The 19797-nt window shown below is 43.9% G+C and overlaps 1 protein-coding gene across 1 annotated transcript in view; it reads right to left on the bottom strand.

Moving 5' to 3' along the window:
* Positions 1-19797, bottom strand: part of Arsb (arylsulfatase B) — a 177204-nt gene that overhangs the window by 52551 nt on the left and 104856 nt on the right. Inside the window, exon 6 of the mRNA XM_004651448.2 lies at positions 14244-14314. Coding sequence (XP_004651505.2) covers positions 14244-14314 — 71 coding nt within the window. The remainder of the gene's footprint in view (positions 1-14243; positions 14315-19797) is intronic.

Below are 19797 nucleotides of genomic sequence, written 5' to 3'. Positions count from 1 at the left end.
TCAAAGGATGAGCAGTGACAATGTGTGTGGGATAGATGGCTTCTTGTACCTCAGAGGTGGGCATGTTCCTACTGGCGTTGCCGCTCTCCCATGGCCACTATGGGCTCTACCTAATGAGACAATGCAGGCAGGGGGCTGGTGAGCTCAGAGTTGGGTTCCATGCTTCATTGCTTCTGTCCTGCTCTGGAAGTAGGTGTTGGGTATCAAGACTTTGGTAATCAATGAAAAGATCATTCAAGGCAGTCTCAGCACATTTGCTTGCTCTGTGACCTTGGGCACGCCCTTTGCTCTCTTGGAGTCCTGAGGTTTTCTTTGCACAGGGGAACTGATAGCTTGTCTCACAGCTGGTGCCGTGGGGAACTTGCCCTCTGACAGGGAACGCTTGGGAACGCTGCCCTCTGACAGGCATTCGGCAAATGCTCCACTTCTCCTGATTGAGTCAGGCTGTCCAGGGCCGCCCTGTTGAATAACTGCAGGACTTCAGCCTTTACTTCTGCCATATGCCAGTGCAGCACCTAAACCAGCTTTTGATTGGTTTGTGCCTGGCCTCAAGGAGGATGAAAGGATGCTGGCCCCTGGAGCAACTGCCAACAAGTTTGTCTACCTCTGATGATGCACCCTGCAATTGCTGAAATTGTTCTATCTCACTGAGGTTTTAGTCAAACAGAAAGTCACTTTATCACTCACAGTGCAATCAGTGGTTTGCCTTCTGTAGCTACAATAATCTAGACATTAAGTTTATTTTCCATGGACAACAGCACTGGTACCCTCATCTCATAGCTTCTGTAGTCCTTGATCTTCAAGAGTTAACTGGATAATCAGAGATTATCTTGGGGGAGCACTGAGCCTGGGGTGCAGTGGCACTCAATACCTTGCTGTGTTTGTGAGTCATTATCCGGGCCACTGGGGCCCAGCGGTATCTTTCTTAGTGGTGGGAGCCTCTAGTCAATCCTGCCTCCAGCTGAGAATGTGCTTAGTGCCCCTGTGGCGAGAAAATGGGGTCCTCTTGTCATCCACCAGCCAACTGAGTTTTCACAGAGCTTTATTCTTCACAGGGAAGCATACTGTAACACAGGTGTTACAATCCTCATTAACATTCCTTACTGTAGTCGTTGAAGGAAAAGTAAAATAAGCTGACAAGTTTGTGTAAATGACAGACAATGTTCAAGAGGGAAAAAAAGGGAAAGCAACCAACAGAATGTGGAAAACTATTTGTGAATCTTACATGATAAGTGGTTAACACTTAAAGAACTCCTAAAACTGTAGAGTTAAAAAAACAAAACAACTAGAAAACTCAACAGCACAACCATAAATAGCCCCATCAAAAGTGAGGAGGCCACAGTGGACTAGGGATGGGGAGGAGGGCAAGAGACCTGATGGGAATAAGACCAATTTGCAGTATTCTTATATATTGAAGTTCCCAATCAAATTATTTATTTTATTTTTATTTATTTATTTGACAGAGAAAGGGACAGGAAGAGAGCAAGAGAATGGATGTGCCAGGGCCTCCAGCCACTGCAAACGAATTCTAGACATGTGGCTAACATGGGTCCTGGGGAATTGAACCTGGGTCCTTTGGCTTTGCATGCAAATGCTTTAACCACTAAGCCATCCCTCCAGCCCTAAAATTACTTTTTTAAAAAGAGTCTAATGATGATACCAACATGACTGTATACACTGTGAACATAACTAAAAAAAAGAAAAAGAAAAAAGAAAAGTGGCTTAAAGTAGGCATTTCTGTAACAAGCAGGGCTGGGTATTGGGATGGGAAAATAAGGAGCTGCTGCCCCACGGGTGTCCCCTCTGGCCCTCCCCTATCCCATCACTCACAAGGGTGAATAGGCTCTAGCCATCCACTGTGACACATGTCTCCACTCTGCCTAATGTGTGCAATGCTGTACTATGAGCTTAAAGGCCGGTTCAGAGAACAGATCTTGAGTTAAGCATTCTTACTATAATTTTTTAGAAGTTCAAGGGCTGGAGAGGTGACTTGGTGGTTAAAGGTCCTTGTTTGCCAAGCCTGCCCACCTGGGTTCAGTTCCCCAGGTACCCTGTAAAGCCAGACAGACATTCATTTGCAGTGGCAAGAGACCCTGGTCCATACACACATGCACACATATGTGCACATAAATACTAACTCTTCATCTGTAGGAAGGACTACCATAATTGGTGCAGCCATTCTTCCCACACCCTTTTCTGGATAGGTAAGCAGCCTGCTAGGCTAATGTTGGAGTCGGCTGGGAGATACTCTCCTGCAGGGTCACGTTGTCATGCAACATGAGGCCCAATGAAAGGCTTCTCTCTGCTGGTCTGTACTTACCTACCTTCAGACACATGTGCATCTGGCTTATGTGGGACCTGGAGAATCAAACCTGGGTCCTTAGGCTTCACATGCATGTGCCTTAACAACTAAGTCATCTCTCCAACCCTCGTAGTATGCTTTTGACTTTCACAACTAAAGAAGAAATGAACCGTTTTAAGCCACCAAGTTCATGGTGGTTTGTTCAAGCATCAACAGAATATTAATAATGTGAAAGTCTTTTCTCCCATTCACATTAAAATCAATAAAGATAAAACCAGAGTTTAAAATAATAGAAAAATCTGTATTTTTTTTTTAAGAAGTCTCTTCTAATCACACACAAATGCCTCTCATTTCGCCATGTTACTTAAGCATTAGGTTTAGGCCATGTCATCTATCATTAGTTGCTACTTTATAGCTGTTGGCATCCTTTCCTACGTGCACATTTTTTTTTCCCTGTGATTCCAGAGACTCTTCAGAGGCAGGGGCCTGTTCTCACTCTCTAGGTGTTTGCTGCTTCAGGTAACAGACATCAGTCCATGAGCCCTCATTATTAACATCTCACATTATGAGTACGTAAGGCAGATGCCAGCCAATTTCAGCATCTTAATTCCCATAAATATCTTTAAAGTTATATTTTAGCTTTATACACAAGCACCTTAAAGCCCTTTAAAAAAATCTTACCAGGTTAATATTTAGCAATATTGACCCAGTAGTAATATTAAATTAAGATCATGTTTTAATTCTGTTAGATATGTCCCATATAATTTTGTGTGGTTTATATTTTTCTAGAATTTTATGGATGAATTTTTCAAGAGAGAGGTATGTGTATGTGTGTTTACAAATTACAGAATTGAGATGGGAGACTACTCAGTCTAGACCAGGAATGAAAGCAAGGAGTGAGTATATATGTCCTCAAATCTTTACTAGACTTGGATCTGAGGAAAGTAGAGGGGCTGAGGTTCAGGATTTGATAGTTAGTCTGCCTGTGTTTTGAGTCTTGAGATCAACATAGCTCTTTAAATAAGCTAGAACTAATGGACCATGGTTAAAATACCTAAGTGGTACCAGAACTAAAGAAAATGAGAGGCTTTGACTCCATGGCAACCCTGGGGGAAAGCTGGTGTGTAAGTAAGCACTATGGCTTGAGTGTGTTCCCCGGGGCTCATGTGCTGGAAGCTTGATCCTCAGAGAGGTGATGCTGGAAGTAGTGGAGCCATTGAAAGGCTCGGCTCACTACAGGACTATTAGGCCAGTAGGGGTCACTGCTGCCCTCAGCAGGAATCCATGCATTTCTTCATGGCACTTCAGGAGATTCCCATAAAAGAAAACACTATTAAAGAACAAGACTGGCCCCTCCTGACTCTGGCTCCTAGGCTCACGATGTGATCGCTCCCTCTCAAATGCACTCCTGCCATGATACCATCCACCATGTAATCCAGCCAAGGAGCTTTCACCAGAGGTGCATGGATGTCAGTGCCTGCTCGTCGCCAAACCTGTAGGCCAAGCACACCTTTCTTCTTCAGAAACTATCCAGTCTCAGGTATTTTGCCGTAGAAATAGAATGCAATGGGGTTATGGAAAAAGCAACTCCATGCTGTTGTTCAGAAGGGAATTTGGTGAGGCAGCTGGCCCTTGATCAAATAGCCTGACTCCTAGAGGCAGCGCCAGCCCAAGTCCTTCATCAGCTCTGTCGTCTGGCCCCACTTACCCTGATTTCTCCAAACATAAAATTGGAGCGGTGGGATTTGAAATTTCTAGGTATCTAAGGAACATGGTGAGGATTAATTAGTGTTTTCAAAGCAATGTGGTTTGGGTTTTGGTTTGTGTATTTTCTCAGGATGAAAGCCAGTCGACCACAATGGAGTATTAGCAGCAATAGTTTGATGCGTGTCACTTGAGATGCGCTGAGGGAGGAATGGGACAAGAGGCCATGGGACTGCCTGCCGCATCAAAAAGGCCACATTTCCAAACAAGCAGGAGCACTCTCCAACGTGCAGGAGGTGGCCTGGAAGGCACTGAAAATCCAAAAGGAGAAAGTTCTGGGTGCTTGGTCTCTGTGAGGAGGGCGTGGAGTGACCCCCAGCAAGGGAAATGGGAGGAGCTGCATTAGATAAATACTGGCAGCTAAACACAGTCTGCGAACAGCATGACAAGCTGCAAAACAAGCTCCTGATGCATGAGGAGGATTGTGAACAAAGAAGTCAGGGTCTGAGGTCTGAAGGCTGGCAGTGGAGAAGAGCCGTTACAAAGAGGCCTCTCTGGCTGACTGAGGACAATGCCTCACACAAAGTGGGTGTTAGAGTTTTACAATGGTATGATCTCCACAAAGCCCTCAGGCTGGCTTTCTAAACTCAGTCTGAAAGATGTACTTCTGACTAGTGAAGTACTCATCGCTGAAGTTAAGAACTGTAGAAATTAATAAAGCAAAACGTGAAGTTTCCCCTCTCCTGAGCAATCCCAGAGGCTACAGCATAATGACACAAGTGCATGCGGGACTTGTGGGCACATTTACAGGAGATTTCTATAACTGTCCTCAGTTGACGGGGGATTAAACAGATGACTGGAAGAACTTACCCCAGGCTCTCGGGAAGGAAGTCAAAGCTGGTATTCAAACCCAGGTCTGACATCCCCAAATTCTGCATGTTGCATGAACTGATACTGCCCATTCCAACACCCTCCTTTCAATCTTATCCCCAGTGTACCCCACACTAGGAATGGGCTGGACTCCAATGCCCAGCTCTACAAACAGAAGCAGCCATCATTCAGAGTCAGATTACATGCGAAACCATCAGGGTTGGGGTCACTATATGTCCCATTGACCCAGCCTCAAATAAATGTAGCATGTCCCACCATCATGTCATTGAGGTGAGACATTGTCACTGAGGTGTGGGTGCCCCTTTCCCATCAAACAAGTGCAAGGCATGAAGTGGAAAGATGGTTGGAATCAGTAGGATGGGATATATTTGCAAGGACCTGTGGAGTCCTGAGTTCCAGCACTAATATTTATAGTTGTAAGGGACCTGGAACCCCAGTTTCTTCACCAGTGAGGAGGAGGTGGTGGCTTCAAAGCTCTCATATTCTGTGAGTAATGATCACCATGGAGATGGGCACCTGGTACATCTCACCCCACTTGACCCTGCAAACACCTCATTTAAGGCAGAAAGATGGAAGGTCCGAGTTACTCTGAGAAAGAACTGAAAGCATCTTGAAAAAATGTGTGACATCATCATTGCTTTGGTTAGCTTTACTGTAAGCAAATGAGTTAATCATTGACTCACTTTCAGCATGCGTTCTTTCAGTATGAATACATCTCCTACATGGATATTGAATAAGGTGTACATTTGCTATCTGGTCCACCTGGAGCTTGCAGCTCTGGGTGGGAAACACAGGAGCATGGGGGGCAGCTGCACTGTGAGACAGCAAGCGCTCATGTCCACAGGCATGACAGACACTCAAGGGCCTGCATTTTGAAAGTGTGACGGTCTGAATCAGACATGTTCCCTACAGGCTCATGTTTATTCCCCAGTAGTGATGGCGCTATTGCAGGAGGCTGCAAAGCTTTTAGGAAGTGGGGTCTTGCTGACAGAAGTAGGTCACTGGGGTGGGCTTTTAAAGGCTAACCTTTCCTGGCCTCTGGTTCCTGTCACATCCTCACTTATCAGCATGCGTTCTTTCAGTATGAATGTCTTCCACATGTGAAAGCACTCCTTGCCTGCCACCATAAACTGAGTGGTTTCTTGCTCCTCTATCCCTCCCTTGCCATTGTACACTGAAACCTATCTGAAACTGAGCAAGAAACAAGTCTTGGGCTGGAGAGATGGCTTAGTGGTTAAGGCATTTGCCTGCAAAGCCAAAGTATCCAGGTTCAATTTCCCAGGACCCACGTTAGCCAGATACACAAGAGAGTGCACGTGTCTGGAGTTCATTTGCAGTGGCTGGAGGCCCTGGCGCGCCCATTCTCTCTCTCTCTGTCAAATAAATAAAAATGTTTTAAAAATAATAAAAAAGAAATAAGTCTTCTCCCTTGTTTCTGTACAGTGTTGTGGTCACAGTGAACAAAAGTAACTAATACAGGAAAATGACATCAGAGAAGGGGCTCTTACTATGACCATAATACCTGACAGAAGCAATGTAGGAAAGGAAAGGTTTATTTGGGGTCACAGTGTCAAGAGTGTTTGGATCCATAGTTGCTTGTTGCCATGAGCTTGGGAGGGACACCATGGTGGTGTCCAAGGAGTGTGTGAAGGAGGAAACTGTTTACATGCTGGTGGATAGGAAGCAGAGAGATGCCAGAAGCAGGGCCTGGGCTAGAACTTCCAAAGGTCTACTTTAATGACCTACTTCTGCCAGCCAAATGTCACCTGCTAAAAGTTTTACAGTTTCCTAAAAATAGTGTCAACGGCTGGGGAATGAGTATGAAACCATAATCCTATGGGGGACAGTTTAGGTTCAAATGATAACATGTTTGAGCCTGGATGAGTGAGTCCTCGATCACAAGCAGAACTGACAGCTGTTACCACCAGAAATGATCATGTGAGAACAGAGGAGGCAGAGACTACTCTTACCTATGCTCACGAGACAGATAACATCCATTATGACACTCAAAGGAAGAGGTCCTTTCCTCAGGGGAGTAACAACACTACACACGCTGAAGCCAGGCCTCTGGTGAGGTGGATGGTACAGACTTCTCTTAGTGCCTTTCTCCTATAATCAGGTCCTGCCAGCATAACTGGAGTCTCAGTCTCTCTCTCTCTGATGTGTGTGTGTCTCTGTGTGTATAGATACATATACATACGTAAAGCATATAGATCTATGTTGTACAAATGGGTTGTGGCAGAGTTCTAATGATCACAGAATGTCACATCTGACTTCCAAGGTGATATGTGGTCTCAGATGGAGAGGACCATTACCCTGGAACAGCTGAGACCAACCTGCCCCCCAAAGGAGGGGATATAGTTTCTCTAAGCCAAATATCTTTGAAGAGATTCTTCCATGATCTGAGCTGTGCTGGCTAGATCTTAGGGAAGGATGGCATTTGGCACTGGGCACCCTCTGAACCATGTGGAGCTTAACTCAGCACCTCGGATCAGAGTTGTTCCACTGTTTTAGACATACGCAGGCTTCCCATCAATCAGTGTGAGTGGTGCCATATTGTTCCCCAGGTGTTCCACACACTTCCCATCATGATGCCACCTACCAATAGGCCCTTTTCAGAAGCCAAACACACGGGAGCACCTGATATTGGGCTCTGCTTCAAAAGAACTCAGGTATTTATAAAATTCCCCAGGTATTTTGTTATAAGCAACAACAACAACAAAAAAAAAAACGGACTAATCAGTGGAAGGATAACTAACTATTAAGACTTAGAGAAGAAAAAAAAAAGTAAATTCTGAAAATACTTCCAAGGTTACCTCAGAAGAAAGCCTGCAACAGTTAACAGAAAGATCCCTCAAAGTCACAGGAAAGCAATTACAACCCACACATGTGTCACTGGAGCGAGGGAAAGAGCAAAGGCAGATCTGGGTCTCCAAGACTAAAATGAAAACCACGAGAATTTCCCCAGGAATGAAGTAGAGCCTAACACAGGGAAGAGCCAGAGAAGGTGGTGCTGGGACTCAGGGAAGCTGTTCTACTTGCTGTCTCTGACTGGTGCCTCCTATGAGTGGACCACTAAGATACTGAGGTGATGCATCCGAGTAGACCTGTGCTTCCTGACTTGTTCATTTCACTCAGCATGCTGCCCTTCAGGTTCAGGCATGCTGTAGTAGCAGGTGCCCACATTCTTTTCCTTAAAGCTAAATAATATTCAGTGGCATTTGTTCATATGCTGTGTATACTTTCTGTGGCATTGCTGGTTTCATTCAGGGCTTTAACCACACTAGAAAAACCACTAGGTTATATTCTGTTCACTCTCAGTGAACACTTGGGTTTTCTACCTTTGGGCTCTCATGAATGATGCTATAATGAACATGTGTGTACAAATATCTGTTAGAAACCCTGCTTTCAAGTTGTTTGAATGATGATTGCCAGAGGCCGAGAGAAGAAGGGAATGAGGAATTATTGTTTAGTTAGGTATAAAGTTTCAGTTTTACAAGATGAAAAACTGGAGATGAGGGGTAGATGGAAGCAGAATGGATGGATCCTACAAGAATTCCAGTTTGGATTTTTTGAGGAACTACATAGTGTCTTCCACAGCAGCAGCACCATGTTACAATACTGCCAGTACTTCACAACGAGTCCAGTTTCCTTTCATTGCCATCCTCCTCAGCCCTAACCATTGACAGCAATCACCCTCAGTACCTACACTTGTGTCGATTGGCTTGGTTTACTGCAGAACTGTGGATCTCATGGCTGTGAGAGAGCCTATTGTTTCTGTTGTGTGTGTGCAGATGTCTTCACCAATCTTTTGTGTTAACCTTTTAGTATTTTTACTGTTAGTGACTAAGTTGTAACCTACCAACTATTTGTGCCCACGTGAGACACCATGCTAATTTCATCCACTCAAGAGACCCTGGATGTGCCCTACTCTCTGAACAGGAGGTAGGATGGAGCAGCTGTCAGAATCTAAGAGCCAGCACCTGGGAGAATCCAGTGCTATGTAGCTTTAGGGTTCCCCTAGCCAACCTCTAATGCCTATGTCCATGATTCAAGAAGACACCTGTGAGGAAGAGAGGAGATGGGAAGGCTGGCACAGGGACCAGAAATGGACAGGATGCAGCAGTAACAAACATAGACTGATCCAGCTTACTCTACTACTTATAATGTTTCCAACCTTGCCACTTATATTCATCTTTGATGACTATGCCTTTGAAAACATCACTGCTCATTAACAAGTGCATGGTTTCCAGCTCTGTGAAAAAGGAAACCAGGTGAGGTCCTGCTTTACAGTCCCGTCTGAACACTAAAGCTTCAAAGTCACTTAATTCACTTCAAAGTCACTTAATGAAAAGTGCCCTTGGGGCCAATGAAGATGAAACATCGCCTTCTTCTCCCCTAAGTTTGACAATCAGTCTGGGGCATACCGGATTGGGGCACCATAGAAATGTTTTATGTGATGGGCTGGAGAGATGGCTTAGTGTTTGCCTGCAAAACCAAAGGACCCACATTAGCCAGATGCATGTGGTGGCACATGCATCTGGAGTTCGCTTGCAGTGATTGGAGGCCCTGGTGTACCCATTCTCTCTCTCTCTCTTCCTCTTTCTCTGTCAAATAAATAAATAAACTATTTTAAAAAAGAAAGAAATGTTTCTGTGATAATGCTGGATCAAATGGCAGCATTCCTTTGATATGCTAGACTGGTTGCTTTCTAACTTCACAAAAGCTCATATTTGTTGGCCTTTCCAGAATTTCTGTCCATATTTTCTGATAGCTGGGTTTAATTTTTCCTCTACAAACAATTGCATTAGAACAAGGAATGGGTTTGTATCATCACCGTGAAAAGCAGCAGGAACCAAAGGTACTCTTTTTCTCTGCTTCTGCCTCCCAGCAGACTGAATCCACAGTGGACAGGAAAGACCCACAGTGTGGCCCTGAATGAGGAAGAAGGTGGCCCTCTGCTCCCTGCAGGCATGGACAATAGAGATCAGCCTGCTGTGGGAATCAGCAGGGAACGTGAGTCTGCGCTGCTGCCAGGGCTGGCCGGTGCCCTTTAATACATGCAGGAGTCACAGCAAAGGTCCCAAGCTGGGAGGAGGGCCAACACGAAAAGGACTTCATAGAAGGCACAATGGACAGAAAGAAGGTCAGGAAGTATCTTAAATTATGATATCAATAATGGCCTTACATGTCTACCAAACAGCATGCAGGAAACTGAGTCCAAACAAAGAAAACATACTTGGCACCCATGGGTGATGACTAGGCCAGCTCTCTGCTCCGACTTCCATGCCTTTACTGGCGTGCACACTGCAGGAACCTTCTGCCTATGCTGCTATTTTGCAGGAGCACTTTAGGGGCAGGTTACACCACAAACCCTACTACAAGCAGGGCCGTGATGACCATAGGATGAACGTGGTTCTCAAGCTGCCACTTCTAATACCAACTCCAAATCCAGCCTGGTGAGGAGGGAGACACCAGACTTTTTATTTATAGGTGGTGTGAACTAAGTTCCCAGAAAACAACTGTACCTACTTCGAATACCCTGCAAGGCTAACTGACTTATTAGAATTTCAGTGTAGAGAGGTTATAGTATCGCAAGTCCAGTGAAAAGATCATGCTGATATGAGATGGAAGCAAGTTCCCTGCTGGTTGGCCCTTGTGGTTCTGGAACATGCCATGTGAGCTGCTAAGAGAAAACGGACACTAACAGTGTGAACAAGCAGGGGATCCTGAAGCTACAGAATCAACTAGTCAGGCAAGATATACACACCTGTGCAACAGAGGCACACAGGCTATGGGGGTAATCAGCTGTTCTCTGATGGGGTGCGGGGCCTGCTCAGTGGGAGAGAATTCCTGCCTAGTGCTGAGAACCAAGTCAGAAGCCTATGGCTTGGAAGGTCATGGATTCTAGAGAGAAGATCTCACTGTTCTTTGGCCAGACTGAGAGGTATGCCCATCAAGAAGTCTTTTAAATGTATATGCTTATCCCCTTTGATCCATGCTGCTCTCATTCCTGGTTACAGAATATACTTTTTACAGATGGAAGCAAATGCCAGGGAGACCCAAGACCCCTCAGTACAAGATAAGAAAAATGATTGCCTGCCTAGCATGAGATGAGGTGAGTCACCTCTATCACATTTGCATGGGCCCAGGAGACACTACAGAGGAAGCAGCAATTTAAACTCATGGGTTGCTCTCACTGCTATCCAGAGAAGCTCCTCCAGGGAAATGGAAGTAGACACTGAGAATACACACAACTCATCAAAGCAGAAAATCAGAGGCCACAGGGAGCTCAACATTAAATGAAACTTATAACAAGCCCTCTAAGGTGCAGGGAACATTGTGCAAGAGGGAGCTCAAAGACTGTAAGAGCCACAGAGTGGAAGAGAGTATTCTGAAGCATTATTGTTGTCCACCCCACCCCTTGCCCAGGCAGGCGCATTCAAAACCCATGGTGAATCTGATAAGCCCACTGAGAAGGGCCCTTAGGGAATGGGCTTGGGCGAGTGGGAGCATGAGAGTATAACCCAATGGGAATATGGCCCATATGTAATATGTTCATACATGTGGTGGTTTGAGTCAGGTGTCCCCCATAAACTTAGGTGTTCTGAATGCTAGGTTCCCAGCTGATGGAGATTTGGGAATTAATGCCTCCTGGAGGGAGTGTATTGTTGGGGGCGGGCTTATGGGCCTTATAGCCAGTTTCCCCATGCCAGTGGGGCCTGTTGCTGTGGTCCATCTTATGTTGGCCAGGGGGTGATGTCCACCCTCTGCTCATGCCATAGTTTTCCCCTGCCATCGTGAAACTTCCCCTCGAGCCTGTAAGCCAAAATAAACCTCTTTTTCCCAGAAGCTACTCTTGGTTGGGTGATTTCTAACAGCAATGAGAACTGGACTGCAACAATACAATTTACTCACAATTAATAAAAAAGTGAAGAGAACAAAAAAAGAAAAATGCTAAAGGAAATATACACAATATCTTGCTTCTCATATATAATGTATGTCCAAATCTCACGTCTTATGAAAGAGCAACAATAAAGAATATTACAGATCCACAGCCAAATTATCTTGTATATTTTACCCACTTTGATGGCCAACTAACCTCCACCTCTGTGTCTTACCTCTAATAGCATGTGACCTAAGTAAGTCCTTTGAAATATGAACAGACCCCCTAGCTTCTACCGACCTAAAATATAAGAATATCATCAGATAGTATCTGAAACCTATAGTAGATTTCCCTGCTTTCCCGTAACCTGCCTACCTGATATTTCCACCAAGGTATATGAAAAGTGCCTTCCTTGATTTATGACTTTGCTTTGTTCTATAATTAAAAACTTCAAAAAAATTGTTAACATATTGGAGCATTGTATTTGGAGGCAACCTGAATCTGTGTTCCTAGGCCACTGTTATTCACATTTGGCTCTAGAATAAACTATTCCTCCTCTCCTTGAGATGAGGGCTATGCATTCAGTGTTGACCGTGAAATTCAGCAGAAGACAGTTTACAATCAGTCTGTGGGCACCACGTTGCGTATGTCCCTGGACCTGAGTCATACTGGGTCCTGCAGTGCACTGAATGACTCAGAAGTTTTAAAAACCATTCCAACTTTCTTACTATTCTCCTCCAGCCACCCCTAGACATGTTCATGGGTTTGGAATAGGTTATATGTCATAGGTGTGCAGGAGCCCAGAGAAGTTAAGATCACTGATGTGGCTTTACAGTGATTAGTCACAGGTCTCTAATCCTTTCCTGGGTATCTTCTCAACTCATTTCCTAGCACCTTCTAGACCAACAGGGATGTAATGGAAGTCACAAACATAATTTTACATTTTCCGTTAGCTACATTAAAGAGAGGAAAAATAACAAATGGAGCATTAATAATACATTCAACTTTACATACCCAAGGTGCTGAAATTTTCAAGAAGTAAACTAAAGTGTACAATAATATCCCCATATATATCATATATGTGCACAGAGTCTTCAAATTCTGATGGGTATTTTATGCTTAGAGCACATCTCAACCCACAATTAGCCACATTTCAAGTGCCTAATAGCCAGACAGACCACACCAGACAGCACCAAGGTGGGCCGCTCTTACAGTCCCCAGGGACTAAACCCTCCTCGTGCCTCTGGCACTAGCCGAATCTCACTCCATCAGAACAGAAGCTGACTGCCTGTCTCAGAGCCCTTTCCTGCCTGGGTTAAGGCACCCTCTTTGGTTTTCACTGAGTCTAACTAAGCTCTCCTCCAGTTGTCCCCACAATCATCAAGTAATCATTAGTGAGTAACTAGCAAGTACGGGGTGTTTGTGTGACCTGATGAGGATCAAAAGGTCAACAAGCCATAGGCCGTGGCTTCCAGGCACTAGTGCAATGTGATCCTGTGATGGATGCTATTCAGAGGCACAAATGGAGACACTGAGGCAGAAACCACGGCTTCACTTCTGGAAAGCTTTCACAGAGTGACCTTGGGTGGGGCGTTGAGAAACAGTGGAGAGTCAGAGAACAGGTAGCCCAGGCCTGGGGTAAGCATATTCAAGTCACCAGAATGGCACTACATGCTTGGAAATGGCAAGCAGGCCAGGGCACGGAATATGTAGTTGGGCAAGCCTGGTGTAGGGCTGACCAGGTGAGGGAGGCCCTGAGTGCCCAATGGCACATTTAAAATAAATTTCTAAGCAGGGAACTCTCACAGACTGGAAAGAAAGAGCCAAGAGGTAAAGAGAGGAGGGGCAGCAGAATGTGCTGAAAGGAGGAGGTGTGAGATGTACTTGAGTGTAGGAACATGAGAGTGACCTTGAAGGAATTAGAAAGGCTCCTCACAGAGGGACAGGTAGCAGGCAGACGGAAGCTCAGGTACTTCCAGAGAGCTGTTACTCCCCAGTAAGACCCAGCAGGTACTGGGCAGCACCTGGCCAGCCCCGTCAACCCATGCAGTGACTCATACCATCAGAGCCTGACAGTGGCTGACTTGATGGTGAATTTTTCTGGAAGATGGCTCTGGAACTCACAGATAAGAACAGGAAACAACACAACATCTAGAGGAAGATGGGGCCTCAGAGATCCCATAGGCTCTACTGTTACGGGCAGGAAAAGCTGTGGCAAAGAGACTGTGCTGGCTTAAAGGGCATGTAGTCAGTAAACAGATCGAGTTTACTATCCTGACTCATCACCTGGCACTCCTTTCAGCATACCGAAGCCTCCATGGGATTATTAGAACATATGTCATGAAGAACTATTTACTTTCACAACTCAGAGAAGGCTAGGCTAGAGGGATAGTGGGGGAGAAACAAAACAGAACTGTTCAGTGAGTCAGTGACTCACCATAGCCACGACTGGGTACTCACAGGGTGAGGTGTCCACAAAATAGGGGTCGATGTTATGCAGCAGCTCCACTCTGGGGGAGGGGCTTCCTTCACTAGAAAAAATGGTATTGGGAAATGTTAATTTTCTCTCTCAAATAACCAAGGCTTTCTTTTATAACTTCCTTTCCTTATACTTGTAGAGAACAACAAACCTGCCAGTTAACAATTTTATTATAAGTTCAGAAGTGTCCAAAGGTTGTGGTTAATGCATCTTTGCTGAGTCATAATTTGTCTAGGTGACAATAATGACTGAACACTCCACATAAAATGTCAGTGCCAAGCATATGATGATTAAAAATAAACAGATGCCATTTGTTTTTTTTTAATATTTCATTTATTTATTTAAGAGAGAGAGAGAGAAAGAGGCAGAGAGAGAGAGAGAGAGAGAGAGAGAGAGAGAGAGAGAGAGAGGGAGAGAGAGAGAGAGAGAGAGAATGGGTGCACTAGGGCCTCCAGCCATTGCAAATGAACACCAGGTGCAAGCACCACCTTGTGCATCTGGCTTATGTGGGTGCTGAGGAGTCAAACCTGGGCCATTAGGCTTTGCATTAGCTATCCCACCAGGCCTGAGGCCATTCTTCATACCAGAGAAATAAGAATTCAAGTACTCCTGTAGAGATGGCATACTAAGGAAGGAAGGAGATCACATCTTCCCAGATGGTAGCCTACAGATGCAGTAGTAGGTTAGCTAACAGCAGGAACTTTAAATCCCTCCCATATCCAGATGGGTCACAGATATTTATTTATTTATCTATCTGAGACAAGCTCTCATGTGGTCCAGGTTAGCTTCAAACATACTATGTAACAGAGGCTGGCCTTGAACGCCTGATCCTTCTACTTCTAGCTCCCAAAGGCTGGGATTGCAGCATACATTATCACACCTGAATCACAGATTTAATACAAATACAGAATAAATATGTCTCTAAGACTTTAAAAATATACTTTATTTATTTGCAAGAGAGAGAGAGAGAATGCATATGAATGGGTATGCCAGGGCCTCTTGCTACTGCAAATGAATTCCAGATGCATGTGTTACTTTGTGTATCTGTTTTATGTGGGTGCTGGGGAATCACACCTGAGTTAACCATTTCTCCAGCCCAAGACCTTTAAAAATGTATAAATATAACATAGTTGCAATCTACATTCTTCTGTGATCAGCTTAGAGATCACTTGGTCTGGTTTCTTCCTCATGGTAAAGTACTGTTAACACCACAAGATTCACACACAATCTGAATAACCAAGATAGCTCTTGGTAAAACCAAGAAACAAGCATTTTAGGAGGCCCAGTATCCACACATCGAACTCATAGCTAGTTATTTAGAGCAGTGGTTTCAGAATTCAAAGACAGTAATACTTCAAAATGGGTGGGCTGTAATTTGTATCCTTGTATATGCCAAGGAAATATTCAAACATAATAAATCTAGAGCCAAACCCAAAAACTTTAACTATCATCCCCATTGTTTTCTAAACTAAAGGTTATTTTCACAGTAAAAAAAAAAAAAAAAAAAAGGATTAAAGACACAATCTCAGAGTAAATGGCAGTCCTTTAACTTGAGCATATTTGACTTTAGTTATATGAAACTTTGTTTCTCCCTCTTTTACCATAAAACATACTCCCTGGAGAGGATAAAAAGAAAATCCTCACGCGATGGCTTCTGTTTCCATGGACAGTGCTCATAGACAATACTCACAGATGCCCCGGAACTGTGTCCTCAGGGGACGTACTGCAGGAGAGGGTGGGGTTGAGAGAGTGGCATGTCTCCTAGAACCTTTCTCTTCTCATTTTATGCCCAAGACACTGCCTACCTTTGTATCTTAGAGATTGAATACCAGTCCCAAACTTGGATTTGATCCCAGAAGCTTTGAATTCAAGGAAGAATGATATACAGAGAAATTAGTAACTATAAGAAAATGCACACAGAATCAGGATGATGTCTAATTATTTCTGGATGTAAAAATAAGCAAATGGGAGTCAGGTGTGGTGGCGCATGCCTTTAATCCCAGCACTCAGAAGGTAAAGGTAGGAGAATTGCCGTGAGTTCAAGGCTACTCTGAGACTTCATAGTGAATTCCAGGTCAGCCTGGGCTACAGCGAGACTCTACCTCAGAAAAACTAAAAAATGAATAAAATAAAATAAAAAAGCAAATGGCATAAAAGTCCTGAATAATAATAATAAGGTAGTCAAGAGGGAATATTAGAATAAAGACATTTATTCTTCCATAATTTAGGGGAGAGAGAAAACTACTGATTAAATTTAGACTTAACTAAGAAAACATGTGTGTTAAATTTTTAAAAATAGTCAATTAATTAATTTATTTGAGAGAGAGAGAGTCAAATAGAGAGAATGGGCATGCCAGGGCCTCTGGTCATTGCAAATTAAATCCAGATGTATGTTCCACCTTGTGAATCTGGCTTTATGTGGATGTGAGGAATCAAACTTGGGTCCTTTGGCTTTGCTGGAAAGCACTTTAACCTTTAAGCTATCTCTCTAGCTCTATGTGTTAAATTATTAATTAAATTAAATTAATTAATTTATTTGTGTGTGTGTGTGTGTGTGCGTGTGTGTGTGAGAGAGAGAGAGAGAGAGAAAGGGACAGATAGGGAGAGAAAGAAAATGGGCGCATCAGGGCCTCTAGCCCTGCAAATGAACACCAGACAAATGCACGACTTTGTGCATGTGGCTTTATGTGGGTACAAGGGAATTGAACCTGGGTCTTTAGGCTTTGCAGGCAAGTGCCTTAACCATTAAGCCATATCTCCAGCCTTGTGTTAACTATTTAGGGAAACAAAAAGAACTTTTTTTTTTTCTGGTCTACTGAAAAAAATGAAAAACTCATTCAATTGACAAGAAAGCCAGAACACAAGCTGGGTGTGGTGGCGCACGCCTTTAATTCCAGCACTTGGGAGGCAGAGGTAGGAGGATTGCCATGAGTTCAAGGCCACCCTGAGATGACAGAGTAAATTCCAGATCAGCCTGGACCAGAGTGAGACCCTACCTCGAAAAACAAAAAAACAAAAAAACAAAAAAAAAGGAAGAAAAGAAAAGAAAGCCAAAACAAAAGAGAATTGTCCTCTACATTTCAGGTTGTATCTTACTATGTTAATATATAAGAGTGGAATTGTTAGAATATCATTATATTAGGCACAGTTAAATAAAAATGCTTTTTAATAACTCTAGAAGGCATTTAATGTGGATTATTAATTCATTTCATTTTTTTATTATTCAGAAGAGCCACAGGCACTTCTAAGTAAGTAAACTTAATAGGATGAGGTGACTATTTGAACCCTATGGCTTGTGGGTAATCCTAGTTGACTATTCATGGGAAGTGAGTCTTCATGAGCAGAATTCTCATGATGCCAATAGGAGCCAAAAATTCCCAACTGTCATAGTGTGTTATGATTCTACTTTTAAAATATGCTAATCAAGATGTTTTGAAAAGGATGTGGTTAGAGATATGAGCCAAGAAAATATAATATGTGACAAGTGGTTAAAACAATGACCAAATACCCCCAGGAACTCCAGCTTATTAAGAAATCAAGAAACCAAGTACACATTTAGAGGAACTGACTAAAATACTACAAATTTTGTGTTACTCCACCTTAAAATGTGAGAGGATGTTAAAAATCCCTAGACAGACTCATGTAAGTCCCTAGGGATAATCCTCTGGAAAAATGATGGATTTTAGAAAGAACTACAGGTGAGTTTGTTTGTTTTTTTTTTTTCCCAAACAGGAGCATGGCCGTGGCTCAGTAGGAAAGACACACGCCACACGAGCACAAGGGCTGGTGGCCTGCGCTCAGTGTGGCCACGGGCCCCGTCACCTGGTCCTTTGTCACCCTCTGAACGGATGAGGCCATGGGCCCTGTCACCTGGTCCTTTGCGGAGCAAAGACTGGAGAATTGCCGGGTTCACTTGGCCAGCTTGACCAAAAATGGCATTTTGGGCTCAGTGGGAAACTCCATCTCATATGTTCAATAGAGGACACTTGACATTTTTCTCTGGCCTCCACATATATGTGCACGGAGCACATGCACCAGCATATACACGTGCATACACCACAAATACACACATGCACAGTATATCACACATACGACACACATAAACAAATGAACAAAAAGATCCAGGGCTGGGGATGCAGCTCAGTGATACGGCATCTGCATAGGATGCACTAGACCTTAGGGTAATGGACCCCATTCCTAATGGAATGCCTATGAGAGAGAGAGAGAGAGAGAGAGAGAGGAAGGAAGAAGGGGGTGAGTGGAGAGAGAGGAGAAGGAGGGAGGAAGAGGAGGAAAAAGAAGACAGAGAGGAAGATCGTAGTCATGGAAATATGGATAAATCCACACCAAACTGTTTACTGAGATGTAGGCTGGACACAGCAATTGTATTGAGGACTTTCGTGTTCTATGGTGCTTTTATACAGTTAGCAAGTACTTATTAGCGTAATCACAAATAAGTGATCTCAGCACTCAGGATGCTGAGGCAGAGGGATTTTCAGCTTGAGGCTGGAACCTAAAGGTAGCCCTGAGTCACCTGGAAAACATGGAAATGGAGCTGGGGTGAGAAGCTTGGAAGAGCAAGTGATGAACTGAGAAATCTGAGTACTGCAAGCCTTCTAGTTCTGCCAAGGCAGTAACTGCGAGCCATAGTTTTGGAAAAACTAGTAAAGAGCAGAGTCACTGGTCACTGAAGAGGCATGGCCAGCTGCTGGGAGGGGAATCCTTAGGTCTGGGTGACATGCGGGGGAAGAGCTTGCCCTGCAGTCTGTTCAAGCTCCCCTGCCTAGGGAAGGTTCCATCTCCCCAGGCCCGAGGACTGGACACTAGGCCATGGGAAGGAACGTCCAATCCTGTACTAATAAACTTTCTTTTCCATTTCTGTAAGATGAAGGCAGCAGACAGTGGACCTTTCATCTGGTTTCAGCCTCACGCTCACCACGTGCAATACCATCGTTAATAGCATAGCAGTTCAGGTGCACATGAATGGCTAAAGGAAAATGACCTTGTTTTTTAGATTAGATGAATGCAGATAGAAATAGCTATGCGATAGGGATGTTATGAGCATTAAAGGAGGTCACAACCCCCCTATATTATGAAACACTATTCCTGACTCGGCAGTTATGGAAAAACCTTACCACTGGTATACACCTACTCCCTGGGACACAGATACAATAATAATACGAAGATAAGCTGGCTCATGAACTTTCCTATCCATCCTGCTTGCTGGCAAGCATTCTTTCTTTTTTTTTTTTTTTTTAATAAAACACAGTTGGATAGCTGTAAATTTAATTTCTAAGCCATGTTATGATGGTTCCTCCCTCATGAGAGAACATCCCTCTTATTTTAAGGAAAACCACAGAGTTAGCTTAGCAAAGCCATACCATGTTACTCATTGAGAGCTACATGTTTGTTTGTTTTTTTTAAAGACAAGGGGCTGGGGAGGTGGCTCAGAGGCTAACAGCACTTGCTTACTTACAAAGGCTACCAGCCCAGGGCTCTGTTCTCTAGATACCACATAAAGCCAGACACACAAAG

Source organism: Jaculus jaculus, chromosome 14 (genome assembly GCF_020740685.1).
Source record: "Jaculus jaculus isolate mJacJac1 chromosome 14, mJacJac1.mat.Y.cur, whole genome shotgun sequence".
Lineage (NCBI taxonomy): Eukaryota > Metazoa > Chordata > Mammalia > Rodentia > Dipodidae > Jaculus > Jaculus jaculus.
This window is presented reverse-complemented; position numbering and strand designations above follow the sequence as displayed.